The following is a 22,310-nucleotide window of genomic DNA, read 5'->3' as shown; positions in this document are numbered from 1 at the left end:
ATTTCAGAAATGACAAAAGGTCAGGATGAAATGTAGTTGCAGCATAAAAAGGACTCTGAAAAGAAAAGCATAGGGTGAACTTTTAGAGCCTTGAGTCAAAGAATGATAGGATGTCAGAGTTTGAAATTACTTTAAAAATCCTGTCTAGCCTAAAAACCCTGAAGGGTAATGTTCCTACTAGAATATCCATAGTAATGAAGTACCCATAAGGAAGAAAAATAAAGAGCAGAATGAAGTACCCATAAGGGAGAAAAATAAGGAGCAGCAGAAGCAGCAGCAATAACAACTATAAGTAAGACTTCATTGTAGATCAAGCTTGGATCTGTAGAAGAGCTTCTTCTTCCTTTTAAATTTTATTTATCTTTTTTTTTTGGTAAAAATGGGAGATTCTGAATATGAAACATTGCATATGTTATTGGATTGGCTAATCTATTGATTTTGTTGAATCTAAAGAAATTTTTTAAAACTTTTTTTACTCTTTGTTTCAAAAGTTGATTGAGGTTCAGTTGGTATAAAGAGGACGAGGGTAGATATATTTGGAAATAATGGTGATTTGAAAAACAAGAGTCAATAAGTTTTTTTAAATTTTAAACTTTCCAAGAGAGAGGACTTGGCATTTTTATTGCCATTAACTGATTCTAGCAAGAGGTTGGGGAATAGGCCCATTTAGAAACTTGGCTCTGTGCTGTTTTCTGGTGACCTGAATGCAAACCTGTTGAGCTGCCTTTGTGAGTGAGGTGGCCTATCCTTTGGGTGTATTACATATTTTTCATATAATTGTGATTTTATCTGAGAACATCTGCAACAGTTAGGAACATATTTTCCTCACCAGATAGAGACTATGCCAACTAGAGATATCAGGTCTCCTTTTATAGATCCTGAGTGGGTAGGACTGAACCAGCATTAAAGGCCAAATATCTGCACACAGCTGCCTGTGTATTTTTCCTTTATAGCATCACATCATGTCACAGAATCAGGAGCATTGGTTTGGGAGTCATTAGATCTGAGTTCTTCTTTTGACTCTACTTTTTGACTAATTATGTACTGTGATTATGTGTAAATGATTTCCCTTCTCTGGGTCTTAACTTTCTCCTCTGGGAAATAAGAAGATGGACTATTAGATATTTCAAACACATCCAGCAGGGAGTATGTAAGTCACAAAACTCTCCAGTGCCCTGAAACCAAATTCAAATCTACTTATGAAAATTTTAACAAAATAAAGTATGTGTAATACAACATAGATAATGTTAATTTATGGTTTTCTGAGTCAATAGGCAGCCCTTAGGGATTTGTTTCTATGTGAATTTGATATCATTGGACTAAATAATCATCTGTTTATTTAGTGTAAGGTTTCTTCCAGGCCTAATATCCTGTGTCCTATCATTCTGTGATCTAAAGAAAGAAGTGGTGTGTAATTAGTGGAATGAACCTTTAACGCTTGGAGACCCCTGGGCAAGCTACTCTTTGATTCTTGATTTTCCAGGTCCATGAAACAGGCATGCTAAGGGGTTATGTCTGTAATTGATAGAGAATTGCTTGTAAGTCCTGTTCCTATTATGTACTGTGTAACCATGATCTAAAGAGAGAGACAGAGAATAATGCTTATACTTCCCACTTCACAGAATTGTTTTTGGGAAATGCTTTAGAGATGTGCAACATGTATAAAGAATTCAGGGTAGTTTGAGAAGACTTATATGAACTACTGCAGAATGAAGTAAGCAGAACAAGGTGGGGAGAAGTGCAATTACTACAAAAAATATAAATGTAAATGTAATAGGGGTCATCCCTGGAGTGGACATATAGTCTGATTCTTTTGCTGAGTGAACGTCATCCTTTGCATTCTACAACTGAAGGGTTATGTGGAAGATGATTTGTCAAAGGGTTAGGAGGAACTCCCCAATCAGTGAGTTGGAAGAAGAACAAAAGAGAGATAATTAGCTCTTTCCTTTGGGAATTTTTTCCTCCCATGGACTTTTGGCAAGGGGAGGAAGAATATTTTTATAATTCTCACTAGTGTCTCTTTCTTCACCCTCCCCTGCTCCTGCATTAGTGGTGGTCTGCAATTCGAACACATATGCCAATAAAAATCAACCTAGGCAGAGTTAGTTGATGCAGTGGATAGCGTACCAGAACTGGAATCAGGAAGATTCAACTTCTTGTGTTCAAATCCAACCTCAAATGCTTACTAGCTATGTGATACTGAATAAGTCACTTACCTTGTTTGCATCATTTTCCTTATCTGTCAAATAAACTGAAGAAGGAAATGGAACTCCAGTATCTTTGTCAAGAAATGAGGTCATGAAGAGTCAGACATGAGTGACAACTGACTAAATACTATACTGACTTGAGTGTGTGGTTATTTCTATCACTTTCCTATTTTCCTCAGGCATTAGCTAGCAAACAGTGACCCTGAGAAGTGGATCTTTACCATTCTGGTAGTAACATCATCAGTTACAGAAGACAGAAATTTTCTTCTATTAGATGCTGGCTATCGAATGATTTTTGCAATAAAAATGTTTCTCCAAGGAAAAAAACTCCACTGTCAGAAAGTCCAAGGCATGATCTAATTGATTAAAATATCTGGACCTTGAGAATTGCTTGGACAGTACAAACTTGAGTCTAAAAAATCACTTCTACCATTATATTAAGCCTTTTTTTTTTTTTTTTTTTTTTACCTCCTATTAACATTCACCTTAGACCTATTGTACTTTTCAAGCAACTCAATGTCTGAAAGAATCTAGATAGTTAGGGCAAATTTTAAGCTTTTGTTTTAGTCCTTTTCTTGTAGAATACCTTGGCAATAGTTCCCTTTTCCTCCAAAAAGCAGTGATATTTTGAAATCACCTCTTCTTGGGTTGCCAGCAATCCTGGATTAGAAACTCTTCACCTATAGAACTCACTAAGTCATGACCACAATTGAAAATGTCCATGTCTCCAGATAAAACCCAGTAGGGTTTTGACCATAATCAGAGAAGAAAACAGACCACTTCAAAGATTCAGTCCTGCTTAAGCAAATCAATATCTTGCTGCTTTGTAGTTATAGCTACCATTGCCACAGAAGAGTAAGGGAAAGAAATCTCCTTTCTCTGTAGATCTAAGGTCCCTCTTTTTCATCCTATTGATTACCAAAGTAACACAATTACCTCATTACCAAGTACCCAAACAATTATAATACCTCTCGACTTGGTCTTACCATCTCTACTCTCTCTAGCCTTTATAAAGGTGAACATTCCATTGTGGGGATAGTTTATGAAAGTCCTTTTTATGTTAAGGTGAAATATACTATATAGTAGCTTCTATCTCTTGGTGCTAAAGCTATTATTGGGAAACAGTTGTACTATATCTAGTCTCTTTTCCATATTATCAGTCTTCTAATATTTGAAAGTAGCTACTATAAACTGACCTCCGAACCATAGCTATTCCAATTCCACACCTGCTCAATGCTTTTTTCCAGGTTAAACATCCTTTAGTCATTCAGCCTTTCTTCATATTATTTGGTTTTGAATCTCTTTTTTATTTTGGTTACTTTTCTTTGGACAGGTTTCAACTTAGTAATATCTCTTCTAAAATGTACTGCCCATGACTAAACACGTTATTAGACAAGGGAAGAGGATATCGGGAATGGGCCAAGATTCTGATTATTTTCTTTGCTTATATTATTTATTTGATACTTCTGTGAGACCTCCATTTTTTAAGAATATTGTCTTATAGTATCATTTAACTTCTACCTTATTGGATTTTTTACATGTCTATGTCTTCTCTGCTCAACTTTATGGGAAGCCCTTCAGGACACAGAAGGAGTTTATAGGATCCTGTCTCACCTATTGCATTTAGCAAGAGTTCAATAAACACCAGTTGAATGATGACTTAAGATAGTGGGAGAGACAAGGAGAATAACCATGGGAAATATCTACTATTTCACATGAATAAAATCAGGATTCTCAAAGTAGAAGGTAGGATCTACCAAAGAGGGTATAGAGAGCTGGCCTTGACATCAGGAAGATCTGGCTTTGCTTCTCAAATCTGATATATACAGATTGTATTATTCTGGATAAGTCCCTTGATCTCTCAGTGCCCCAGACAATGCTTGAAGACCCCATGTTGTAAGATAGTTGCAGTTTAGGATCAATAGAAGGGGTTTTCTCAGGGACTTCTATACCAATGAAATCACAAGTTCCTAGTGATTAGAATATGTTGTTGTTCTTCAGTCTTTTTCAGTTGTGTACAACTCTTTAGACCTCGTTTGGACTTTTTAAAATCAAAGATACTAGAGTGGCTTGCCTTTTCCTTCTTTAATTCATTTTGTAGATACTATTATATTAATAATTAATTATTAAATTAGGAGCGAGGCTTTTCCTTTCTATTTCCTCATTCAGAAACCAGGCCCAGTAGACTCTGAAGAATATTGCTGATAAATGATTGCCCAAATCCCTTGGATACATATTCAACAATCTTGGGTGGGATGTCATCCAACTAGAAGACTTTATGAACAGATCCTAATCTATGTAACTTCTTGCTTTTAGAAAATTAGTTCATGTCATTGTACACTTCCATTAGCATTTAGGGAAATCCAGGTTATGAAGGGAAAAAAAAAAAACAACTAGGATAATCTGGGTAGAGATGGATTCCTTTGTCTAGAATATTGGAGGCAGATGAGTCTCATGGTGAAGTCATATACTCAGCATGAGAGGTTGAAGAGTTTTAGTCCACCTCCTTATTAATATATTTACCCTCTCATTAATTGTTTACCAGTGAAGGTTGATTTTCTCATTTCAGGAGCACCTTTTTCCCCTAAAGATATTGAAGCATTCAATACTATCTGTGGTTTTGTCTTTTGTTACCAAGAGACCACTGGACATCAATTTATTGGTTATTTGCCAGGATAATTAATAAATTGATTATTAGTTACCCAGAAACTCTTTTTTTGGGGGGGTTTCATTCATAATATAACAGAGGCAAACAGGTTTAAGTAACTTGCCCAGAGTCACACAACTAGTGAAGCATATTTGAATTCAAGATTAGTCTTCCCGACTCCAGGTCTAGCACTCTATCCACTATGCCAGTTAGCTGCCCCATGTAACTGACATTTAATACTTTGGAAATTAGACTAAATATGATTTTACATGATCTCTGAATGCTAACACTATTATATGAGTAAGTCACTTCCTTTCTCTGGGAATGAGTTTTCTTTGTAATAAAATGAGGAGCTTGAACTAAAGGATTTGTCACATCAATAGATTATAAGTTCCTTGAGGACAGGAACTGTTTTTTTGCCTCTTATATATATACTATGCTTAGCAGAAGGACTCAAACATAGGAGGTACTTAATACATGTTGATTGATTGACTTTCAGTCCCAAGTCTCATGATTCTAAAGGTCATATCACATCATAGTTAGAATGGAAACTTGAACCAATTGGGACAGAAGAACCCAGCAAGTTTTATTACCTGTACTGTAATGATTGCCTCAATTGCATCAGCTTGTCCTTAGAGAGCCCTTCTTCTATTTTCTTCAGTTCCCCTTGGTCTGGGAGGATGAAAAGACCTGTGACATTTCCCTTAAAAGGTATTTCTAGAACTGTACAGGAGAGTTGCTTGTCATAAGCAGTTTTGTACTTGCCACCTCGATACATCATGGGGACTTTGACTGACTTCCCATTGATCAGAAAAAAATCATCTTCTTTGGTATCCTTTGGGTTAAACTTCTTTTCCCATTCAGCTAAGGGAATGAAACCAGAAAAAAAATAATTACTGATAATTCTAAGAAATCAGAGATTAATGAACATGATGAACTTTTAAGTTACAGGATACACAGATCTGAGGGGAAGAAGCAATGAATTTTAAATCACAACAAGACTCATTGGAATTGGCAATGGGTTGCAGACTGAGGATATTTCAAAGAATGTAACAAATGCCCAAGTGAGAGTAGCAAACCTTGCATTTATCAACTTCAATATATTTAGTGCTTTTGATTTGTTAGGTAACATTCCTCTCTCTACCAATGCATTTTATAGCCTCTGAATGTCTTAGTACATAGTCTTTTGAGTTTTTCTGGCCAGAGAATTAATCATCTAGTGTTGAACCTTCTCATGATAACATCTCTGCACTTAGCAAGGCTGCTTTTCAGATGACAGATTTACAATTTGTTGCTGGGCCTGTATTCAAAGTCTTTTGAAAATAGGAGAAATTTTAGTACATTGGTATAGGCTTCAAGAATCCAGGGTCATCTCGCTTCAGTGAGACATCTGAGGGTATCATAAGATCAGGGGTATCTGTTAATAGACTAGCATATAATCTCCTATATATGCTTTCCCTCTTCCTTCTTCCATCTCCCCCGTCTGTCTGTCTCTCTTTTTTTCTGTTTCTGTCTTATATTATATTATAAATATAAGAAAATATGATATTTATATCCTCTGGAAAGCTAAAAACTCCAGCTACTGAAACAGTTTTTTGTCACTTCAGAAGAGCAACACCTTTGGTATATAAGTTTTAGAAGGTTTCTAATGCCAGAGTCATATTTTGTATTATTTAAAAGTACTTTCATTATCTGGGAACACAGCAAAGAAGCAGAGGCAGAATAGTGTGGTTCCCCTAGATTGGTCAATAAGACCTCATGAATCTTCCTGCTACATTTTGATTATTGTGGGGAAGAAAGGGATGAGTTGGTAAATTTTTGGAGTAGTTATCTATTTGGATAGATAATGATCAATTATTCTATTGCTTCCTTCCTTCTTCCCACCTTTCTTTTTTGCTCAATTTTGAATTTCCTCTTTTATTTCATTTTCTAGAAAAACGGACTTGAAAATTTAAGATAACAAGTCTGGCATAAGTAAAACATTAATTGTGAAAGTTGAAGCAATAGTCAAGGTCATTCTTTTCCCTGACAGATTTTCATCCATCATCCCTCTTCTGCGTAAAGATCTCCAGGGAGGGGAACTCACTACCTTCTAAGAACTTTTTGAACAATCTTAATTATGAGGAAAAAAAATTTTACATTAAGCTCAGATCTATCTTACTGCTATTTTTACTCATAGTGCTTCTTTTAGGACTAATAACAGAAAATGCAATTGCAGTTAATCATGGCAGTCATGTAAATACTTAAGCATAGCTCTAATATCTCCATGAAAGTTATTCTTCTTCAGGCTAAATACCATCATTTCTTTGAACTGATCCTCAAATGACATAACTTAGAGGCCCTTTCACAAATCACAGAGTCGTTGAGTAGGAGCTAAAAGAAACTTCAATTGAATTGAAAATTCAGGACCAAATGATGTCCAAGACCCCAAAAGGGCAGAATGAATGATATTAAATCTCTGTGATGGTGGAAGAACTAGCCACGCTATTTAAGTTATAGAGTTGGAAGAAATGTTAAAGAATCTATAATTATAGATTTAAAATGGGGAGGCCATCTACTTCAACTGCCTTAATTTTCTAGTTGAGGACACTAAAGGATTAAATATCTTAACTAAGGTCATTCAGGCTGGAAGAACCAGGGGATAGAATTTGAATTCATATCTTCTGGACTGCAAATCAGCATTCTTTTCAATCACATACCTCTCATTTAGTTCACCTTATCTTTGATGTTTGATTTATATCAGTGCTATAACAAAAACAAATAAAATACAAAATGACACTCTAAAGTGTTTGAATTGGAGTTATTGGTTTCATCTTTTCAGTTATATGTCAGGTTTGGAGAATTTATTAGATCTAATATTATCATGTCTTTGATTACATGTGATGGTGTTTGTTACTGAAAATATCTTTTCAACTGCAGTTAGGACTTGATCTGACAGATGAAAGATGAACAGCCTTGGAGTTGTCATCTCATGTAATGAAAGGAAACAAGAATTTATCCTATTATGCACCAGGCACTGTGCTGAGCAATTTCTAAATATTACCTCATTTGATCCTTACAATAACCCTGGGGGATAAATGCTATTTACAATACAAAAAAACAACACCAAGGCATATAACAGTTGTTACTTGCCCAGTGTCACCCAACTAGTAAGTGTCTGAGGTTACATTTTGAACTCAGATTTTCCTGAGTTCAGGCCCAGTGCTCTACCACTGTGTCACCTGCTATATATAGTTTTATCTCATGTATCAATATAATTCCTCATTGTTAAAGGGGGATAACCACACCAAATACTATGGAACTTTAGGATTGCAGTGAAGCTCTAAAAACAATGTGGGCAAAACATTATTATACTATGTAGCCTTATATGAATGTCATTATATGTCAGGGCTTACCTTGAAAGTGAATATGGCTAATCAGAAGTAACATCGTGTTCTGATCCAGAGTCTTTATCAATTTATTAATTTTCCCATGGGTTTTCTGACTAACATAATTGTTGATTTCTGTAATGGCTTTCTTAGGGTCCTTGAATTCCATTGGGATAACTTCTGCTTCATAAATGTTCTTGACATCATTCTGAAACCTTTTTTGGACTTTCAACTGATTCTCAATGAATAGAGTATTGCCTAAGTGGAGCTTGAGATCTCTATTGGGTTGGTTGAGATTCTGAATGATGTTATGGAAGCCTTGATAGATACTCTTCATGGGCATATCTTTTAGATTGAGATTTTCACTTAGCTGAGACAGAGTGTAATCTTTTGCTCCCAAAGTCAACATGGAGAAACCAATGGAAATACTTAGAGGAGAGAAGAAAATGTTCTCATCTTTACTTTTTTGGGACAACTTTTGGTACATCTTACATGCAAACTCAGTGTTTCGACTGACAACTTGGTTTCTTGCTCTTCTTTCCTCTGACTCCTGGAGAGGGTGTATGGCCTGATGATTTTTGGCAGGAGATTTTTGCTGCTGAAGACCATTTATAGCTAAAAAATATCCAGCAAAAAGCAAATCCAGAATGAGGGTGGTTTTCATTATTATTGAGAATTATTCTGTTGAAAAACAGATAAAAAAATTAACAGGGGAAATATTGCATTGGACTGTTTGCTAGAAGAGACCTGAGAAACCATATAGAACATGGATCTCTTAAAGGTAGTCTAGTGAAATCTATAAGCCCCTTTTCACAATAATATTTTAAATAAATAAAGTGAAATAATAGGATTACAAAGGAAACAAATTTTATTGAAATATGGTTATTATTTAAAATAACTAACATTTATATAATACTTGCTATGTGCCAGGTGCCATTGTAAATGCTTTATAATTATTATCTTATATGATCCTTATAACAATTCTGGAGAAGTGTGGATTATTAATGATTCCATTTTGAAGATGAGGAAAATGAAGCAAACAGATGTTACATGACATACCCAAATAGCTAGTAAATGTCAACAGGATACAAAACAACATACTCTCTCCATAATCCTTTAGCATTTAAAGCAATGAAACAATAGGAAAAACCAAAAAGACCTTTGAATTCAGGTCTCCCTAACAACACTTTGTGAATAGAGAAATCCCACTGCTAACTCAAATGAACTGATCAATTGGGCAACAAAATTCTTTTTTGGTAAAGATGTTGTAGTATTTTGCCAGTCTTTCTCCAGTTCATTTTACAGGTGAGGAAACAAAAGCAAACAGGGTGAAGTGACTTACTTAGGGTCACATATTTAATAAGTGTTGAGGCCATATTTGAAATCAGGAAGATATGTTTTACTGACTCTAGGCTCAGTACTTTATCCACTGCACCACTGCCCTATGTATAGAACTAGAGTAACATAAATATCTGTACATGTAATTTTAGAAAAATTATAATAATGTGCCCCCCCAAAGAAATTGGAGTTCATTGGTGTTATATTTTCTTTGCCTACCTCATTGTACTGCTATTAAGATCAAATGAAAATGATTAGGAGAGCCAAGTGCACTTAATATGATGAAAGGAATATTTGGGTCATTGATTATATGAAAAAGTATCTCATTTGACCTCATAGGTGAAAAATAAGTTTGTATTAATGAAGAGGTCCAAAGGATTTTTTTATTAGAGATTGAATTTTTCTAGAGAAAATTATTATTTTTGTAAGTGTTTGATAAACTCTTGCTGATAAAGCCTTTGATTGGTGAGCTCTATGGTCCTCAAGATCCTAGGGAAATAAGTCCCAAGACATCATCATCATCATAATCCACATTTATACAATGTTCAACTTAATTTTCCAAACATTTATTAAGTTTCTACTGTATAGCAGTTAGGATATAAAAATACAAAGCCACACAGTATCTCCCTATAATCCTCTAGACTTCAAAAAAATAAAACAGTGAAAAAATAAAAAAGGAGAGAATGAGATTCTTTTTATTTACTTTTTTTTTAAAAGTGGGAATCAGTATATAAGCACCATACTAGCAGTAGGACAAATAGATCATTAACTAAAGTACTTACTTCAGAGGTTAGCCCTATCTAGCTGTTCATCTTGCTAAGTGACCAAAGAGTGAAAGAACAAATCCCCTGCAACATCCTTCCGGAAAGATGCCAATTTGTTTTTCTTTATTAGAAAACTAAGCTATATCTAGGTTGAGGGAGTTGTTCCATGCTATCCATATGAAGATCTAGCAAAGCTAAAACTCAATCTCAAAAGATCTGAAAAAAATCAAAAGGACCAATCTAGAAGGTTTTTCTCTTAAAATTAGCTTATTTAAGGCATGCAAATGAATTAATGATAACTCTTAGTTGTCTATTTTTTCTCTGCTAAGGATATCTATTCTTTATTATTTTTATAGACTATTTAATATTATTATTACTAATAGCATTTATACATAATTTATACATACAATTATGCATAAAAAACTTTACAAAACTTTTCTCATTTGGTCCTTAAATAATCCCAGGAACCAGCTTGTTATTATTCCCATTTTTCAGCTATATGAATCGAAATATAAATTAAGCATCTTGCCTAAGATTACACAGCTAGAAAATATCTAAGAGGGATTTAAATTCATCTTTTCCCAGCTCTGGCTTCAGCGCGCCATTCAATGAATCATTTTGCCATCTATAGGTTATTATTCTTTATTATTATTATTACTAGATTATTTAGATGACTCTCAGAATTTCACACCTGAATCTTTTCTTTTCTGAGTTTCTCTGAATTAATTTCACATTAGCAAGTGTCTACTATGCTAAGGGTGAGACAGATACAAAGAATAAGTGAAAATGGGCCTTGCTTTCTAAGAGTTTGCTAAAAATCTTTTCCCTGATTCATTCAGTTGGAAATGATTCCTTCCTCCTTTAACCTCTGTGACTTCTCTATTTGACCTCTTCTAGGCTTTAATCGTTTTCCAAAAATAGGAACACAGGTTAAGCATATGCCATTCTTTGCCTCAAATGTTACCTAGCCTTAATCACTGGATGGGTGTGGTCTCAGTCAAACTGAGATCTGTTGAAGACCTTAATTTGAAAAGGTCAAGGTCTTTCATTGCATCCAGGGCCATCTTCAGTCATCTTGATCTCTATCTTGCCAAAGATCCCAGATAGCTTGGGAGGGAAAGAGGAGGAAGGTGACTTTGCATGGCCCACTCTCATTTAAATCTAACTCACTTGCATGTTATGGCATCACCTCCCTGATGTCATGGTCCTCTTCAAGAAAGGAGAAACAACAACATGGTTATTTGTGTTTAATTGGGAGAAGGAAGGTGCAGTGAGGAGAGTACTGGATTTAGATTCAGAAAAACTAGGTTGAAATCCTCTTCATTTCAATATTACTTATATGACTTTGGGCAAATCACCTAATTTCTCTGGTCCTCAATTTTCTTGTAATTAAAATGAGGGAGTCAGACTAGATCAGAGGTGTCAAAGGCTCAGCCAACAGCAACATTCCATACTCTTTATCGTCCCAACCAGATTATTTTCTTATTCAATAAACTTTATTGGCTTCTTTTTGCCTGAAGGATAAAATGTAAAACTGAAAAATAAAATGAAAGGACAAAATGTGAACTCTTTTGTTAATCTCTTAAAGCCTTTCACATAGGCCTTTGTCAAAACTATCAAGGGAACCAATGAAAAAATTCTAAAGAAGGATTTCAAGCTTCAATACAGAATGATCATCAAAAACAATCTGGGATTAATTAAGAAATATAGTGGTAGATCAGTGAAGTAAATTAAATAATACACTGTAGTATATTACTCTAATAATCTAGTGTTTGATAAAAATCAAAGACACAAGCATTTCAGGTTAAGAATTTAAATATGGTAGAAATTGCTGGGAAAACTAGAAAGCAGTTTGACAGAAACCAGGCATACTCCAATATCTTGCACTGTCTATCAAGTTTAAATGGATTAATGTTTAAACATAAAGGGTGATATCAAAAGTAACTTAGGGGAGCATGGAAAAATATACCTATGAAATCTAGAGATAAGGGAAAAAGTTTATGAGCAAACAAGAGATGAAAGAGAGTACAGATAGTAAAACAGATAATTTTGATTAAAGGAAATGAAAAAGCTTTTGCATAAACAAAATGACAGCAGCTGAAATTATAAGGAAAACAGGAAAGTGGGATTTTTTTCAATGAATTCCTCTGATAAAGGTCTTATTTCTCAAATATATAGGGAACTAAGCCAAATTTATAAAGAGCCATTTCCCAGTTGATAAATAATGAAAGGATATGGACAGTTTTCAGAAAAAGAGATCAAACAATCAACACTTCTATGAAAAAGTGCTTTAGATTACCATTGATTAGAGAAATGCAAATTAAAACAAATCCAATTTATTAACTCATACCTATCATATTGGCTAACATTATACAAAAGGAGAATAAGTGCTAGAGAGGATATGGAAAAATTGTGACACTAATGCACTGATGGTGAAATTGTGCTAATCTAATCATTTTGAAAAAAAGTTTGGAACTGTGCTCAAAGGACTACAAAACTGCATACATTTTGAACCAACAATACCATTACTAGGTCGTATCCCAAAATCAAAGAAAAAAGAAAAGGATCTATTTGTACAAAAATATTTATAACAGCTCTTTTTGTAGTGGCAAAGAATTGGAAATCAAGAAGATGCCTATCAATTGGGAAAGTATAAGTAAGTTGTGGTATATGATTTTGATGGAATATTATTTAGAAATGATGAGCAGGATAGTTTCAAAAAAACCTGAAAAGATTCATATGAACTCATGTAAAGTGAAATGAGCAGAATGAAGAGAACATTGCACACAGACGTACTGATACTGCAAAGATAATCAGCTGTGAAAGATTTAGCTACTGTGATTAAGATAATAATCCAAGATATTTCCAAAGGACACATGATGAAAAATGCTATGCACCTCAAAGAGAGAACTGATGGATTATGAAGGCAGATTGAAACATATTTTAAAAAATATTTTTGTTTTTATCATTTTATTTTGCTTGTGTTTTCTTTTGGAACCTGATCAATATGGAAATTTGTTTTGCATATCCTCATATGTGTAGATGAAATCAAAGTGCTAGTCTTCTCATAAGGGGAGAGAGGAGGAAAAGTGGGAGACAATTTGGAATTCACAAGCTTAAAAATGATTGGTTTGGTTTTTTTTACATTTAATTTGGGAAAGATTTACTAGATAGATTGAGCTAGGTTAAGTAAATAAAATAAAACAAATAAAAACTTTTTAAAAAAATGCTCCTCTATACCCTGGCTTCTACACATTTTTCCAGACTTATTGTACATAACTTCCTCTTTCAGTATTTGATCTACTCCTGTCTTTTCCTCACACACTATATCCCAGTTCATATGTCTTGACAAAGGCTGATCCATGGAATGCATTCCTTTTTCATCTGTACTTCAGAGTCTCTTCCTTCCTTTAAGAGGTAACTCAAATATCACTTCAAAGACTCCTCAACTTCTAGTGCCCCCCCTCCAATAGTAGCTTTTATTTAACTACTTTTTATGTATTTATATTTATTAAGATACATAATTTACATATAAATATTTTATATAAAATTTATAAGAAATTTTGTTAATTTATACTTTAATATCTATTCATTTTGTATTTGTTACATATGTACACAAACATGTATCTATATAAAAACATGTATGTGTGTATATATGTATGTATGTTTGTCTCCCCATTAAAATGTAAGATCTTTGAGGGTAGGAGTTGTTATGTTCTTTGTATTTGTATGTCCAATGCCTAACACAATGCCTAGAAACTAATAGGTGCTTATTGACATTGAGAAAAGGTAGAAAGAATGGGAGAATGATTTAATATCCAAATAGCTATTAAGTTCTATTAACTGACTCCTATTTGTGTCACTTTAATACGGAACTGCTTAATTATCCACCTAAAACATGGCAATAGTATGTCATTAAAACTTTTAATATGGTTAAAACCATATCTTTTTTATGGAAAAAAAAACAATTAACTGAGGAAAACAATTTTTGTACCAAGGTTTTTAAATAAATTTTATGAATTAGATATATGAGGAATGAATTCCAAGTCCACAAAATAAATAAATAAATGGTTAAAAATAATATGAACAGGCAGTTTTTAACAGAAGAAATCCAAGCTATCAATGGGCATTTTTTAAAATGCAAGAATCTAATAATTACAGAAAATTAAATCAATTCTTATGTTCTACCTCATGTCCATCAGATTGGGAAAATATTTATTAATACTAGCCTGTGGTTCTCTTTATTTGATTTATTCTTTTTTTCATTTGTGATTGATTTTTCTCCAAAAAAGTTCAGTTTCTCAATTTTTAAAAATAATTTGTACATCAAGATTGTTATTTAAAAATTTGATTAAACCCATAGAAATCCATTTGCATTGGGGTCTTTTTTCTTTGGCTATTATTTTTAGCTATTTAAAGTTGCTTTTCTAATAATGAATTATTTAAGTATTATTTGTTGAATTTGAATATTTGAAAGTTTGAAAATTTTATATTTTTATATATAACCTTCCATTTCTTTTGAATTCTCAGTTTAGTTGTCATGCAGTAGTAATATATGTCATGTTAATTCTTATTTCTTCTTTGCTGTAATTTTACTTTATTCCTTTTTTATTTTGTTCATTTGTTTTCCTCCAACTTCAACAAATTTTATGTAGTTAAAGGATCTTTATAGTCTTTTTAAAAACCTGGTATTTAGCTTTTATCAGTTCCATAGTATTTAGGGTTTTGAATTCAATTATGTCTTCACTAATTTTGAAGATTTCTTCATTTGTGCTTACTTTGGTATTAACTGATGCTTTTAAAGTTTTAAATTAACTTGCATATTTAATTCATCAATCTACTTTTCATCTTTTGTTAATTTATGCTTTATGGATAATATAGCTGCATTTCAGAAATTTTGGTATATCTCATCATTATCACTACCTTTCATGTGATTATTAGTTGTTTCTATGGACAAGTTTCTATTTAGTTCTGTCTTTTGTCTGGGTCCACTGTTCTGATCATAATTTGTTTACTTTATTTTCAGTAAATTATATGCTTAATATTTTTCCTGTAATGTCCCCCTTCCTCTATCTCGAAGCTCATTTCCCCAATTCACCTTGGCAGGCTGAGTCTTCAGATAGATTGAGCTAGTCAATCAATAAACATTAAGTGCCTACTATGTGCTAGGCCTTATGATGTGCTTTGGTGAATCAAAAAGAGACAAAAGACAGTAATTGCCCTTAAAGAGTTCATAATCTAACAGGGGAGACAACAAGCGAAAAAGAGGTCATAAAAAGGACATAATTAATAGAAGGAAGACACTAGAATAAAATGAGGTTAGGAATGTCTCCCTGTAGAAAATAAGATTTTTGTTGGGACTTAAAGAAAACCAGGGAAGCCAATAAATTACGTGAGAAAAGAATCAAAATGGAAAGACCAACCAATAGGCTACTGCAGTAGTTCAAGTATAAGTTGAAAAGATGAGGAGGGAAAGTAACCCAAGTTTGGGAAACAGAAAAATTCCCCAAATTGAGAGATGGAGTATCTTAGATGGAAAAGCAAGGAGATAGGTGTCACTAGATTAAAGAATTGGTGATAGAATATAAGTAGAAGACTGGAAAAGTAGAAGAAGTAGGTTATCAAAGGCTTTGAATATCAAAGAGGATTTTGTATTTGATTTTGGAGGTGATACAGAACCACTGGGGTTCATTGATTAGAGGAGATGACATAGTTAGACCTGTGCTTTAGGAAAATCACTGGTGATTGGAAGAATAGATTATAGTAAAGAAAGACCTGAGAGAGGAAGACCCACCAGCAGGTTATTGTAATATTCTAAATATGAAATGATAAGGCTACATACTAGTGTGTTGGAAGTGTCAGGGAAGTCTAGGGGATATATTTGAGAGATATTGCAAAGGTGAAATCAACAAATCTTGGCAACAAATTGGAAATGGTATGATAAAAAGTAGTGAAGATTAGAGGATAACAACTAGTTTAAGAGCCTGAGGGGCTGTAAGGAAAGTGTTGCCCTTTAAAGATATAGGTATCTCCCTGTGCAACAAGAGAATTGTTCAGTTCTGCATACATACATTGTATCTAGGATATATTGCAACATATTTAATATATATAGAATTGCTTGCCGCCTAGGGGAGGGGGTAGAGGGAGGGAGGGGAAAAATCAGAACAGAAGTGAGTGCGAGGGATAATACTGTAAAAAATTACCCTGGCATGGGTTGTGTCAATAAAACGTTATTATAAAATAAATTTTAAAAAAATTAAAAAAATAAAGATATAGGTAGACTACTCTGCTCTGAGCTGCTGTTGAACTAGACCAGTAAGATTGTACTTTTATTAAGCAGGACTAGAACAGATAGGCCTTTCAAGCAGTAGGCTCTTCTCAGAGCATAGTATTTATGTTAAATGGGTTGATCTGTTCAACTTTGAACAGTCGACTTTGATGCTACAGTCTTTCATCAGTTTTAACCATTGGCTCAGCTAGAAAATACTACTTTTCTTGACTGAAATATTCTAGTTCTCTTTTCAACTATAGTGTTACTTTTCACTTTTAGTTATGGAAATAGCAGTTAGCCTTGGATTGCCTCTCCTTTTTGATTCCCCCAGAATCTCTGTGCAGGTGGCATAAGGGATTCAGTCTTTCTGGTTTGCCAGTTCTTTCTGGTTTGAGGCCTATTTTCTTAGAAAGACTTACTTTATTTGTGGTGATCAGTTACAAATCAGTCATTTATACTTTTCAGATGTCTATGGGTATCTTATAGAGGCAATTTAATTGTTCTTTTTGGTCAGATATGCAAATGAGCTAGTCAATCCTCAGATCTTTTTTAAATATTTATTTTACTTCTTAAAACTTTTCCCTTTACATTTCAATGTTTTTTCAGTCCCTTTAGACCTTCTAGTTTGATGGTCTTCCCAGGGAAGTTTGTTACAATGCTTTAAACATTTTATTTATAATTTTTCTTTGACCTAGTACATAATCTATTTTAGTAAAGGTGCCATAAGTACTGAAAAATATGTATATTCTTCAATGTTTCATTTCTTAAGTGTTACAGCTCTAAATAACAGTTTTTTCAGTTCTTTATTTTACCTTTTGCTTATACTTCTTTTAGATTTTCTACATTTGAAAGAAAAACCTTAAAATCTCTCTACAATCAGTGTGTGTCTATATCTTTTGGTAGTTCAGTTAACATTTCTTTTATGAATTTAGATGTCATGCCATTTGACACACATATGTTTAATGATATTATTGTTTCATTTTCTATGATTCCTTTATTATAACACCATTTATCTCTATTGATATTTAAATTTTTACCTTTGCTTTCTCTGATAGCATGAGTGCACCTGCTGCTTCTTTTGGATTTACTATAAATTTTGTTCCTCTTGTTGTGTGTCTCAGTCTTACCCTTTTATTTCCCCATGATTAGTTTTTTTCTCCCAAAGTCACTCAATTTTATCTCTTCTCCTCCAAATTATTACCACCATTCTGGGTGTCATCTGTCTTCAGTGACTCACAAATATGGTTTCCTTAGCTGGGATGTTGCCAGTGGAAACACATTCTCTTAAAAGTGATCCTCTAATGCACTTGGAAGAGTGGTAAGGAATGATGCACTTCACAATCTAGGCATTTCTTCACCAACTGTCATCCTGTCTGTTCCAGAAACCATATTCTGGAAGGCTTACCCCTTTCATGCCTGTACTTCCTATACAGAATCTCTTTGGGATCCTGGGTGGTTGTCTCAGTTACTCACTACATCTGGGTATAGACTTCAGCTATGTTTCTTCACTTCATAGTCATTAGATATTCTTCTGTCTAGAAATGGATTATAAGAGGATTTAATCCTGTCCCACTGTTACTGTTGTACAGTCATGTTCAGTCTTCATTACCCCATTTGCAATTTTCTTGGATACTGGAATAGTTAGCCATTTCCTTCTTAGTGCATTTTACATATGAGGAAACTGAGGTAAACAGTTAAGTGACTCATCTAGGGTCACATAACTTGTAAGTGTCTGAGGCTAAACTTGAGCTCAGGTCTTCCTGATTCTAGAATCAGAACCCTATTCACTATGTAACCCAGACTGTCCTTCCATATACTTTCAGATGCCCACTTCTAAAACCTTATTTACTTCAACTTCATTCCCTATGACTTCACTCATTATTCCTGTAACTTTTCTCACTTAATTGCTCGTCTCTGGGTACCACTTTTCTGTATATGTATATTGAATTCTCTTTTAGAATATAAGGTACTTCAGTAAAGAAATTGGCTTTGCTTTCATATTTGTATCAGTAGAAATTAGTACAATGTTTGATATATAGTAAATGGTGTATGTATATTTATTCACAACACTCCTCAGGTTAAACATATTATAAGGACCCCATCACAGATATATATATCTTCTCCTATGGTAGTACCCTTTAATGGGACTCTCTCCTCGCTATCTTTAGTGAGATCTCTCTGTTTCAATCCCCAGACTCAATTTCCTCTCTTCTATTTTCTTTCCCATTTTCCTTCATTCCCTCCATCTTTTTGCTGAAAGACTTTAGAAATCACCATCTTTTTGTAATTCACCACAGACTGCATAAGGGAACATAATTTATCATACTCTATTGATCACTTGTCTCTTCCCATTTATGTATCCCCCTTTTTTGAAATACTATTTAAAAAATATGCTAATTGATCACGAAAGGTCCAAGGAGTTTGGTTTGGGAATCTTCATTTTTGTTTTTCCATCTTCATTTTTCTTGTTAAAGATGTAAGTTGAACTTAAATCCCTATATTCTTGCATCCTTTTTTATGTCTTGATGATACCTCTAACCTCTTTTGAATGTCCCACTTTTTATATGACCTCTAAACACAACATATTTTTTCCTTTGAAGTACTATTTATTGACCTTACCTTATGATTTTTGAAAATAAAATATAAGGATCTAATATCTATTTTGGTTTCAGAAATTCCTCAAATTCCTCTTAATATTCATCTTTTTTCATTGATGATTAGAATGAGATTTTATGAGTATTTCATTTTGGATTGCAATATCACTCTTTTGTCTTTCAGAATATTCTATTCCATTCTATTCTTCAATTTCTCATGGCTTTGGAATAATTTACTTAGATTTCCTTTCCTTTATGTTGAAGCTCTTTGACCACTTGCAATTTTTTTTTTTATTGCTGTTAGCAGTTATATTTAACCACTATGTTTTTTAAGACCTTGAAGCAAAGGACTTGTTTTTGTTGCTTGTTTGTTTCATTGTTCTGGAAACAGTCTATGTTTTCTCTTAATTGATGCTATTTTTATGTACTTTGAAGGTTTGAACAATTTTAAACAAATTATTATACTCAGATTTTTTTGATTTGCCCTGTTCTTATGCAACATTTATTAAATTGTCTTAAATTAGCTTTATGAATTTTGTCTTATATAAAATTAATATGATCTTTAAAAGTTGTTATTACTTTCTTCTGCAAGATTTTCCTTCCTTTCCATTCCAGTTTCTGTTGAAGGAAATTTTTCTTCTTTTTCTTTAAGGGAAAAATATTTCTCCATCTCCCAACTATACCCTACTTTAATCATTAACTGTGTCACTTGGAATTAATAGTCTATCAATTTTATCAAACAATTGGAATAGCACATGAATGAAAAAAGTTGATACTTAAGGAAGCAATAGCTTAAACATTGTCTGGTTTTGATTCCTAGTCAATAATATATAATGAACTTATGTCTTTTTGCCTCTGCTTCAACAGGCAGAAAGGAACCAAAATGTAATTTACATAGCAGTCCACTTTCACTCAACATGCCATTGCTTCCCACAGTCTATAAATCATCTCTTCTGCTCTTATTCTATACTTATTTTTCTTCAATCACCCCAAAGATTTGGTGATGGAAGAATACTTCTCCATACTGCCTAGGTGGAATCATAGCTTTCCATATCCTTCCTAGATTCTCTTGCCAACACTGAATTCAATGTCATGGATATTTTGGAAATCTGAACAAAATGACTCTTTTGGCTGCCATAGTCACTTTTCTTGCCAAGCTCTAAAGAAAGTCAATGAAGAAAGGATTATATCTCTAAAATGTCTTGGAAAAATAACATATTTTTCAATAGAAGTCAAGTAGACCACATTGATTTTTAAGAATCAAAATGTGATGAAGACAGAATAATGACTAAATACATTCTTGGGTCATTCCTGATTGGATTAGGTCATTATTGCATATATCTTGTTCGTATTACATCTGGCTTGGTCCTGAATATAATTTCTCTAGTGAAAAAAAATTAGCATCTTTCAAAAATATTTCCCAACTTGTCAAAATCAGTATTCAAAGTTCCTATAAAATGATTGTAGATGTGGGACCATTGAAATTGAAAGCCAGAGTCAAAATCTTATGTTTGAAACAGTGAGGTGAATATGGAAATCCACCTTCATGTGGATTACATTTCAAAGAAGTTTAAACCACTTTAAAGATTTGAGATAAGGTGACAGCTAAATGATACTATGAATAGAGCACCTTCCTTAAAGTAGGGAGAATCTGAGTTCAAATCCAGTTTCAGACTTACTAGCTGCATGACCCATGGCAAGTCACTTAACCCCAATTGTCTCTCAAAAAAAAAAAAAACTAACAAAAAAGATTTAAGAAAAAGTTATAGACTTAGTGAGATTAAATTGATGAAAAAACGGGACCTTTCACATCTATTGTTCTAAGAGGCTTTAGAAGGACAGTGAATAGAAATTAGAATATACTACATATTTCTTTGTTTCTCTGTCTCTTTTTCTCTCCTGCTATCTTTCCTCTATCCTCATATTATCTCACTTTCTCTTTACATATATATGTGTATATATATATGTGTGTGTGTGTGTGTGTGTGTGTGTGTATACATGTATACATAGATAATATAAATTCATATTCTTTTAAATGCATTTCTCTAGCAATATCTGAGTTTTTCCTAAGCAGGAAAATCAACCACTTTTCCCACTATTAAATAATATTCCATAACAGAACCTTGGTAAAATTTATTTCTTTTTATTTCCTAGACACCATGATTTGCCAGTGAGATTGAATATAATTCTGTTAAAATGTGAAAGGCAAATTGTATAACCCTTGAAAAGTGGAGAGAGCCACTCCCCAGATCTCATGCAAATATTTCCTTGGACCCCAACACAACCAACAAGAAAAAGGTCAGGGGAAAAGCCCCAGGGCCTAATTAAATACAAAGCCAAAATATTGCAAGCCTCTGAGCTCCTGCTTACCTTTTTTTTTCACTGGAAAGGAAGATTTATCAAGGATGCCCTCAGACAGTTGCCAAGAGACCTAGAGTGAGTACTTAGTAAAAAAAAAAAAAAGCTGGTAAGGTCCAGAAGAAGAGGTTTCTGGAGATGACTGATTCAGGGTGATGACTGAAACAGCCAAAATAAAAATAATAATATGTTGATAATAGCAATAATAAAAACAAAGAACCCAGTACTCAGTAAAGGGAAAAGTCATACAAATCCTGAGAAGAACTGACAAGGCTGAAGGGAATTCATTCTTAATAGCAGGTTTACTATTAGGTACTAGGTGGGAGGCCAAAATCAACACCACTCCCTTAATGACAAGGTGAGTCAGTCCCCCATCACTCCACCCCAAAATTTGTATATTAAAAAAAAAATCAAAACACGTACACAGTCTAGTTAACTGAAGGGAAGAGAGCCTCCTATCTCACACAAAATAAAAACAATAAAAGCAAAAAAACCAATAAAAGATTGTTTATTTGTGTGTGTGTGATGAACATGACAGGTGGGAATGAATAGAAGGGATATGTCCTATGAAATTAATTCAGCTACTGTTTTGTGTACAACAATGATAATTTGGTCCAGATGGCTTTTATTTATTTATCTTTTGAAAGGTCTAGGTATATTTTATTTTAGATAACTCACATATCTTTATTGAAACAATGCATCCATTCCAATTAAATCAAGATAAAAAATAAGTGAATCAACTTCAAGATAAATAACATCAGTC

At 33.5% G+C, this 22,310-nt stretch overlaps 1 protein-coding gene across 1 annotated transcript in view; it reads right to left on the bottom strand.

Moving 5' to 3' along the window:
- Positions 1 to 21,946, bottom strand: part of LOC127549943 (serpin A12-like) — a 31,569-nt gene extending 9,623 nt beyond the window's left edge. Inside the window, exons 1-3 of the mRNA XM_051978442.1 lie at positions 21,560 to 21,946; positions 8,250 to 8,903; positions 5,448 to 5,718 (exon numbers count right to left, since the gene is read on the bottom strand). Coding sequence (XP_051834402.1) covers positions 5,448 to 5,718; positions 8,250 to 8,886 — 908 coding nt within the window. The 5' untranslated portion in view covers positions 8,887 to 8,903; positions 21,560 to 21,946. The remainder of the gene's footprint in view (positions 1 to 5,447; positions 5,719 to 8,249; positions 8,904 to 21,559) is intronic.
- Between the last annotated feature and the right edge of the window lie 364 nt (positions 21,947 to 22,310).

This window comes from Antechinus flavipes, chromosome 2 (assembly GCF_016432865.1).
Source record: "Antechinus flavipes isolate AdamAnt ecotype Samford, QLD, Australia chromosome 2, AdamAnt_v2, whole genome shotgun sequence".
Taxonomy (NCBI): Eukaryota; Metazoa; Chordata; class Mammalia; order Dasyuromorphia; family Dasyuridae; genus Antechinus; species Antechinus flavipes.
The sequence above is the reverse complement of the archived record's forward strand: the minus strand, read 5'-3'. Positions and strand labels throughout refer to the sequence as shown.